Raw genomic sequence first — 7,874 nt, forward strand, 5'->3', positions numbered from 1 at the left:
AGAAGGATGATCCTGGACGACGATGGCAAAGAGATCGGCTACGGAAAGGGCGTGGTGAGAGATGAAACATCAACGTCTGGATTTCTCATTTCTAACTATCATTTCATCTTCAAGGTCTTATCCTGGTAGCCGGAGAGAGGATGGAGCTGAGGGAGCTGAGGGATAGCGGGAAAAGGAAAAAGTGAGAGAGAGAGGAGAAGCGAGAGAAGACAGTGTTGAGAGGATTGAGAGACCAGAAATTCTAGAGAGGTTGGGATGAATAGCGAAAGTGTGGGAAGAGGGAAGAGAGGAGGAAGAAGTAGATGAAAAGGACTAGTTAGAATACAAACATGACAGAGAGAGGGAGTAGAAGAGAGAGAGGAAGAGAGAGCGGGGTGGGGTGGGGGGCGGAAGCGAGTGGAGAGGGAATGGGCGAGGAGGAGAAGAAAGGGAAGAAGGGGACATAGGAATGTTTGATAACTGAAGGATGGAATTGAAGTGTTTGAAAAGGAAATAACAAGCTACAACAAGTATCGATGTTGAAAGAAGAATGACAAAAAACGAAGCTTACAAATTCAGATGGAAAATTTCATCATGCTGAGATGATGGTTGACGAGATCTACTTAGCTCAGAATGTTGCTGTGTCTTTGTCGAATCTGTTAGGGATGGTACAACCACAACTTTCAACGCTCCTCCCCTTGCGAATCTGATGTCAGCTGACAGGTTAGTGGGAGAAGAATCAGACGAGAGGATGCAGCGCGCGCCTCTAGCGGCTGCTTTTTTATCCTCCCTCTGTCTCACCTTCCTGGTTGTCATCACCCTCATCTCCCGCCCGAGGGCCCAAGTGGACTTGTCAAGTGCGGGAGCATGGCCGCGCGTCGGAGAGGTCCTTCACAACGTTAGGGTGGAGCATCCTCGTCGATCCAGAGCACACAGGATCAGGAAGGGGGAGCCGCTGGTGACGGCTAAGAGCGAGGAAGAGGCAAGAGAGGAGCTGAAGGGCACCAGCATCCCGGCTGCGACCCAGCAGCTGAGATACACTGGAAGCTATGCCGACACGTCATACGTTGTCAACGCTCCCGCTGGCGATCCCGCAACGGTGTACGCACATCACAGCATCTGGCCGGCGAAGGTAGACCCGAAGATGCCGTACATTGAGACGGTGACGATGATGCTGCTTGCTGCTGTCGCCCCCTCATTGTTTCCTTCAGGTTCATGCAGATGGGACTCCCTACATGCAACCGCTCACAGTCTACGCTCCCCCCGGAGGCGCCGTTGTGAGCTCCATCATGCCTGGAACTTCGGCTAGACCCCCCATCCCCACACGATATGCCATGGTCAACCATGGATCCCCTGCTGCCGAAACCCTGACGCCTTTGCACAGCTTCCTGAAGCAGACAACGCTCCTCTTGACAACACGGTGCGTGCTCGGCTGCTCTTGTGTGTCTGAGAAGTGAGAGGTCGGATGAACAGGTGTATCAGTGCCAGCCGTCGGGGTACATGATTGGACCCGTCGGTTATCATTGCACTCCTGCGTGCAAGGACAGGTTGCCACTTGCGCCAGTCACACGCGTCACTGAGTCACCTGCTCTAGCGCACTCTGGCGGTCGGATTACGGAGACTGCTCTGTCTACCGGTCAGCCATCAAGCCAGGAGGCTTCAAGGACTATTGCGGGTCCGACAAGGTGAGTGTCGTAAAGCACAAGGTCTCTCCTCATGTTCCATGGCAGGACATCGCTGGAGTCCCAGCAACCGTCGCCTGTCCCGTCTCCTGTGGAACTTGCGGCATCGGCCTCTGCTACGTCAAGGAGAAATTCAAGTGAGCTTGTCGGCCATATGTGCTTGCAGCTCTGACTTGATGGCAGGGCTTGCAAGCTGAGCACGTATTCGACCGAAGAGTCCGAGGAGACTGTCGCATGATCGCACCAGCTCAGCGCATAACCCTTGAACTAGGATGGGAGATTCATCTTACATGTAAATCATAAAGCAAGAGAGTGCGAGGTCAGTGCAGTTGAGGGTACCCGAGATCTAGTCGTTGAGTTGAGCCCGTCTGGACCAGCCCGTTCGGAGCAGCGAGTGAACCAAATGCGAAGGGTCACAGAGACGTGTCCGAGTCTGAGACCGATGCCCATGATTCTTTCAGGCCCATGCAACGATGAAACCAACAAGATCGTTTTCTCCTTGTCTTATGTTGTTAAGATACTTCCTGCTCCAGAGCGTCTTCGCACGAGATATGAACGGGTGCCCTCGAGCTGGTCAGCTAGTCACGATGATGATATCCCCGCAGGGCACTGCTGACCGTTGGCGATGTGATGATACGGAATAAGTGTTCCATGCAGACAACGACGAGAGTTGTGACTGATAGTTTTATCAAGAATAAAAAATAAAACAGAAAAAACAAGGATGGATAAGATCAAAATTCTTGAGATAAATGAACAGGGCTGGAATCTCACGACAAGGGGTTGCTTGAAAGAGCAGACTTCATAGCGATAAGATCTGATGCGATAGCATAAACAGGTCTTCGTCTTCATCGCTCAAAGCACATATGCGCCGCGTCTGTAAACAGCAAGCCGGCGTTGTTGCCGAGCTCGGACAGCAATGTCTTTGAGGCGTGCGGCTCCTCGTGCAGGTTCTGGAGGTCCTGACTGATGCTCTCTGCCTCCACGATCATGTCACTGGAAGGCTTTGCCTCGTCCTTGCCTGAGCCATCATCCGATATGCTAACGCTTGGCCGGCGGTTCTGTGGAGATGTGGAGCGGTTCTGCGGGGACGTGGAGCGACTGAGAACGCTCTGAACTCCCAAAGAAACTGGGGTCTGGGATGCAATCCATCGTACCGCATCATCCTGGCCATTTGACTGTGAGAGCTCCTGGAAGAAGTACATGTCCGCGATCGACGGTCTGGTCCGTCCTGCGGTAGGTTCGGCGTCGTTTCCATCTGTGCAATCGGGTTGCCCGTCAAGTTTGCACATCTTCGAGAAACTCTGATGCTGGAATGAGAACCAGGTGGAAGGAGAAAAGAACCGTTGAGAGTCTGCGGGCGATGAGCAGCAAGGGAAGGCAAGGCAGTGACAGCAGCACTGTGCTAGTGAGAGAGCGAGCTGTGCGAGGACGGCACGAGGTTCCAAAGGTTTTTGGGGAACATGGACTTTATTTGTATTGTAACCACCAGATCAAAAAGATTAGAAACGACGCAATATTGCAACGTTTCGATCTTGAGTATTGATGATCTGTCATCACGAGATACCCGCCCAGCAACCTCAAGAGTAAGATTCGCAACCGCTGACTATTTAAAGCAGTTTTAAAAGTAAAATCACGTTACATACTTGTCAGCACTCATGCCATCACCATGGCACAATCATGGCAGGGTCTTTTGAGAGGTGACCCCTACCCCCCATTTACAATGCGTTCACTAGGCATATCACCGGTACTTACCCACAACCTCTTCAGGTCCTATTGCCTCCGTGGCCCTCCGGTCGCCGCACCAGTCATGTCTGTTACGACTGAAGTTCAATTTCCTTCCCTTGCCTCCCTACCCCAGATATTTCATATGTCGACTCATAGTTATTCTTACATAGCTCTCATCTACCCATTTGCGCCCCGGTGCTGGCGCTGCCTCCCTTCCCTTGCCGGCAGATGCCGGTCAGCCATCCCGTCATATCACGAGGTCAAGAGACGTGTAGTAAACTCTCAGTCAATTGGCCCGGCGGGCCCGGGGCTCCGACTCGTCGCCGGGTCTTTCAAAATCAGTCACTCAGTCCGGACAACGGCCCGCCTCAGATCCCCTCCACAACACACCTCGAAGAGACGCCATGGCTTCCATGAGCTTGTCGGCAGGGGGAAGGCGAAGAGCGTCGGGGATGGCGACGATGATGGCGGCTGTGATGGGGCTGCTAGTTGCCATGCTGGTTGTTAACGGCGTCTTGCAATCCTCCAAGGGTGAGGATGAGTACATGCTCGTGCAGATGGGTATGGGAGCGGAGGAGGAGAACGACAAGATGTTGATCAATGCGCTCGGCGCCGAGGACGGAGACACAACCAAGGAGGTGGAGGAGATGACAGAAGAAGAGGTCCTAGCCGCCGAGGAGGCAACTCAAGAAGGGGTAGATGAAGAGATCAACAATGCCCTCGCGGACGCTGAGAGTGCGGCTAAAGGTGCTGAGCTCCCTGCACTGAATATCTTGTCTGTGTACTTGTTCCAGCGGTCCATTTCCACTCATTTTTCTCCTACAACCATTCATCTGCATCATCCTCTGCATCCCCTTCTGCATCCTCCCCTTGCATCCCCTTTCCTGATGTCGTCTTTCCAATGTCCCCCTTGTCGCCTCGAATGTTCCTCCTTCTTCCCCTACTTCCTCTCCCCTCGGTTCTTGTCTTTGCCGCATGTGCTGAACATAGGGTTTGATTGTTCTTTTCCAGCGACGTACGAAAGCGACATCGAGAAGTACAAATCCCAAGAAGCTGGCATGGGTCATTCCGGCTGGGTACAGAGCTGGGCGCGAGCACGGAGGTCCGTAGGACTTGCTCAACCTGTGAGGAGAGCAGAGATGCAGCAGTTGGCCATGGCGCAACGGAGGACGCGAAGAGCGAGATCGTCCTCGGTTCCCATTCCCCTGTGAGCAGGTGCAGGTAGACGAGGATGCTGCCGACGTCGGTCAAGGACGTTGTCGTTTTAATTCATGATGAAAGAGTTAGTAAAATAGCGGTAGAGAAGGTGGACGGAGGAACGAGCCGCCTGCAGCCTCTAGGTGTTGTCTCTCAACTTCTCTGAAGCTGTGGGGGCAGCAAGACGATAGTCAGGGGGAGGAAGCATCAACTTCAGCTCTCACCATACTCCATCTCTGTCTGGGAGTTCCGTGACTCTGCAGCGGCCTAATGATGATGGAAGTCAAAGGAGCATAGAGCGATTCCTCTCACAGACCTCTTGCTTGTGGACCGGGCGAGACTTGGAGTAGGTGTAGTAGCTGAAGGCGGCGAGGCTGATGATGTACCCCACAGACTGCTTGGCAGTGACGATCTCCCCGTAGATCAAGATGCCGTAGAAGACTGGGATGGTGTTCCTGACTTGACTCAGGACCTTGAGCGACGTCGCGCTGGTGGTCTTTATCACTGCTGTGGTGATGAGCTGCACTCCAACCCCCAGCGAGGCTGCCAGGGTGAACATGAAGGGGTTCAGCCAGAGCTTGATGTAGTCTCCCCTCCGTATCATGGTCGGCCCCTCCACGATCATCCCAGCTGTGAAGAGAGCTATCCCCCCAGCAGGAGACAACCAGTACATGTTCTCGAGCACATTCATCTTGATCCCGGATAGGAGGAAATCCGTCATGACCAGCCTGATGGACTCAGCCAGGGCTCCTCCCACCTGCAGCAGCACGCCGAAGGTGGAGATGGTCGCGTCACCGTGGGCGGCCATGGAGGTCCCGAAGCATAGGACAACGAGGGCAAAGCAGCTGCGAGGGGACTCCTTTCGGTTGAGCATGATGTACGTCACGATGGCTGTGACGATGGGAGTGAAAGACTTGAGAAACTGAATGGCTGCCATCCCCATGTACAGGTACTGAGCGTTCCCGAGCGCGAGCGTCGCGGCATGGCAGATTCCAACCGGCAAGCATCGATAAATCCAAAACCTTGGTCCCAGCAGGTCAGCGAAGGAAGGAACATGAGGGGCCATGGCGGCACCTGAACGTGACGGTTGACTCGTACTGCAGCTTCAGCAGGTTCAAGCGCTTCAGGAGCTGCGTGAAGACTGCTGCAAACACAAGGCCGAGGCAGGACACCAGCATGGGATATTTGAATCCTACCTGCGAGGACGAGGGTCAGACGACCAGTAGACAAGGAAGTGAGCTAAGAGGAGAAGAGGCCGAGACTTCTCACCACATCCAAGATCTCTTTGTTCAAGACCATCAGCGACGGCCCCACCACCATGAAGATCAAGATGATCTGTGATGACCCCACGACTCATTACCCACCTCCAACCGCGCGAGAGAACAGGCAGAGGACAGATGCAGGGGGTACACCACCGACGAAGATAGGCGGGGAGAGATAAGGCACGCGAGCAAGCACAAAGCGCACGGATGAAGCCTGTGGGCACATAGGAGAGGCGGCAGGGGATGCGGTGCGTCAAGGTCAGCTGGGGAAGGAGCTCACCAGGATGGTGTAGTACATCTTGATCTTGTCCTCTGACATGTCGTCCAACGGCTCCTCTTCGCTCACAATCCACTCAAGGAACCTCCTCCATGCGCTCTCCTGCGCAGGATCAAGAGCTGCTCCCTCTCCCTGTTCCTCCTTGTCAGCCGTCTCCGCCCATGGCAGGTCCTGCCAGCCCCCGTCCTGTCCCTCATCCCCTCTCAACCCATCTGATGCAGAAACCTCAGCACTGGCACCTCAGTGGCACGGGCGCCGCTGGGCCTGACTGCTGCTGCACCGCCGGGCTGCTGCGCCCCGGCCCGGGCGCCACTCAGTGACTGGCGCCGCAGGCAGCCCGGCATCCGGCGGGGCCGGTCACTGAGGGCCGCGCGCCGGGACCGTGAAATTGGACGGGAGTTCCCGGCCGCCGAGAGTCGGAGTCGCAGTGACGCCGGGTGTGGGGCGCGGCCGGGGCACGGGTGGTGACTGGGACCGGCAGCCGCTTGGGCCCGGCATGGCACAGCCCGGGCGGCAAGCGGCAGCCTGACTCTGAGTCTCAACCGGGCCGCGTCATGCGGCGGTCAGCCGCTTGGCCCGGGAGGCAAGTCGGCATCAGGCTACGAAGCCGCCGCTTGCTTGAAGGACTCGATTGCACAGCCGGTCAGGTACTACAGCACACCCGGTCACCGGGTTGTCACACTGAGCAGTCACTGTCACTGTCACTGGCATTCACTAGCACTGCACTTGTAAACGACGGTCACTCGGCGGAGCTGGTTGACCTCGAGACTGACAGGCCGTTGCCAGCCAGGGCATTTCGTACCATCGTCTCGAAATCTGACAGCGAGATCTCCCCGTTGGTCCCGTGCTCGCTGCAGAAGGCCTGACGGTAGGTAAGTTCGGGCGAGGAGGGATCATAGTTGGCTCCTACCTCCACAGCATCGTCGTCGAGGGTTTGACCGAGACCACGGAGAGCTTCTTTCACCTCGTTCTGTTGCAAGTTGCCGTCCCTGAGTGCTCCGGTCATACTCGAGGCTTGCGGCCGGGCGCCATGCTGCATGCAGGAGAAGGGAAGGCGAGGAGCTTACTTGGATGTATCGTACGTGTCGAAGGCAATCTTGATCCGTTCCTTGAGCTAGGGGACCACATTATTTTGCCTCAAGGCAGCAGCAGGGTCTTACCTTGCTCTCAGACATTCCTCGGAACTGATTCACGATCAACGCCGAGGACTTGGCGAGGACTGAGATGGGTCAATGGAAGGCGGCACAGCTTCTCAGCTCAGCTCACTTGCTCTTGTGTGAGCGAGCTCAGCGTTCACTTCTCTTCTCATGGTTTTGAGCCTCGACAGGACCTTCTCAGCGCTGCAACGAGGCTCGTCAGGACGTGTCAGGCACCCGCAACAGCTGGCTTGTACCTCTCGGAGGAATCAGCAGAGCTGATGTCATTCTTCATCTCTTTGTTCAAAACCTCCTCGAAGTCCGAGTATGTTACTTCCCCGACGTTCTTGAAATCCATCTTGGCAAAGATGCTGCTGAAGTGAGGCTCGTCCACGTACTCCCCAAGATCCTTCATCGCCATACGGGCTTCATCGATGCCCAAGAAACCAAGACCGAGCTTGTCGTACTTGTCAAACACTTCCCTCAGTTTGGGCTGCCGCCAAGTCAGTCCCGCGTCCGTCTTTCTTCAACTCCTTCACACCTTCTCGTCTTGTTTTGGCTTCGCTTTTGGCTTCTCAGGGATCACCTCGCACGTCACCTCCCTGAGGGAATTAAA

General features: G+C 55.3%; 4 protein-coding genes across 4 annotated transcripts; 2 read left to right on the forward strand and 2 right to left on the reverse strand.

Moving 5' to 3' along the window:
- Positions 1 to 700: 700 nt before the first annotated feature.
- On the forward strand, positions 701 to 1,899 carry GUITHDRAFT_161834 (hypothetical protein; the record flags this gene model as incomplete). Its single annotated transcript, XM_005837522.1, has 7 exons — positions 701 to 1,141; positions 1,191 to 1,256; positions 1,364 to 1,399; positions 1,453 to 1,526; positions 1,574 to 1,664; positions 1,710 to 1,798; positions 1,845 to 1,899. Exons 1-7 carry the CDS (start codon positions 731 to 733, stop codon positions 1,897 to 1,899), a joined length of 822 nt encoding a protein of 273 aa, XP_005837579.1. The 5' UTR covers positions 701 to 730.
- A 607-nt stretch (positions 1,900 to 2,506) lies between these two features.
- On the reverse strand, positions 2,507 to 2,950 carry GUITHDRAFT_103824 (hypothetical protein; the record flags this gene model as incomplete). Its single annotated transcript, XM_005837523.1, has 1 exon — positions 2,507 to 2,950. The coding sequence occupies one exon, from the start codon at positions 2,948 to 2,950 to the stop codon at positions 2,507 to 2,509; it is 444 nt and encodes a 147-aa protein (XP_005837580.1).
- Positions 2,951 to 3,772: 822 nt separating this feature from the next.
- Positions 3,773 to 4,689, forward strand: GUITHDRAFT_151197 (hypothetical protein). Its single transcript, XM_005837524.1, has 2 exons — positions 3,773 to 4,133; positions 4,398 to 4,689. The coding sequence occupies exons 1-2, from the start codon at positions 3,791 to 3,793 to the stop codon at positions 4,595 to 4,597; spliced, it is 543 nt and encodes a 180-aa protein (XP_005837581.1). The 5' UTR covers positions 3,773 to 3,790; the 3' UTR covers positions 4,598 to 4,689.
- A 177-nt stretch (positions 4,690 to 4,866) lies between these two features.
- On the reverse strand, positions 4,867 to 5,915 carry GUITHDRAFT_66892 (hypothetical protein; the record flags this gene model as incomplete). The annotated part of the gene is made up of 3 exons (XM_005837525.1): positions 4,867 to 5,605; positions 5,658 to 5,779; positions 5,853 to 5,915. Coding segments are annotated over 3 exons (924 nt in total), but the record flags the coding sequence as incomplete, so codon positions are not given.
- Between the last annotated feature and the right edge of the window lie 1,959 nt (positions 5,916 to 7,874).

The sequence above is a fragment of the Guillardia theta genome, assembly GCF_000315625.1.
Source record: "Guillardia theta CCMP2712 unplaced genomic scaffold GUITHscaffold_14, whole genome shotgun sequence".
In the NCBI taxonomy this organism is placed as follows: Eukaryota; class Cryptophyceae; order Pyrenomonadales; family Geminigeraceae; genus Guillardia; species Guillardia theta.

Coding starts and splice junctions, on each gene's coding strand:
- GUITHDRAFT_151197 (XM_005837524.1), top strand. CDS start 3,791: ATGGCTTCCATGAGCTTGTCGGCAGGGGGAAGGCGAAGAGCGTCGGGG. Junction 4,134..4,397: donor CGCTGAGAGTGCGGCTAAAG/GTGCTGAGCTCC, acceptor GTTCTTTTCCAG/CGACGTACGAAAGCGACATC.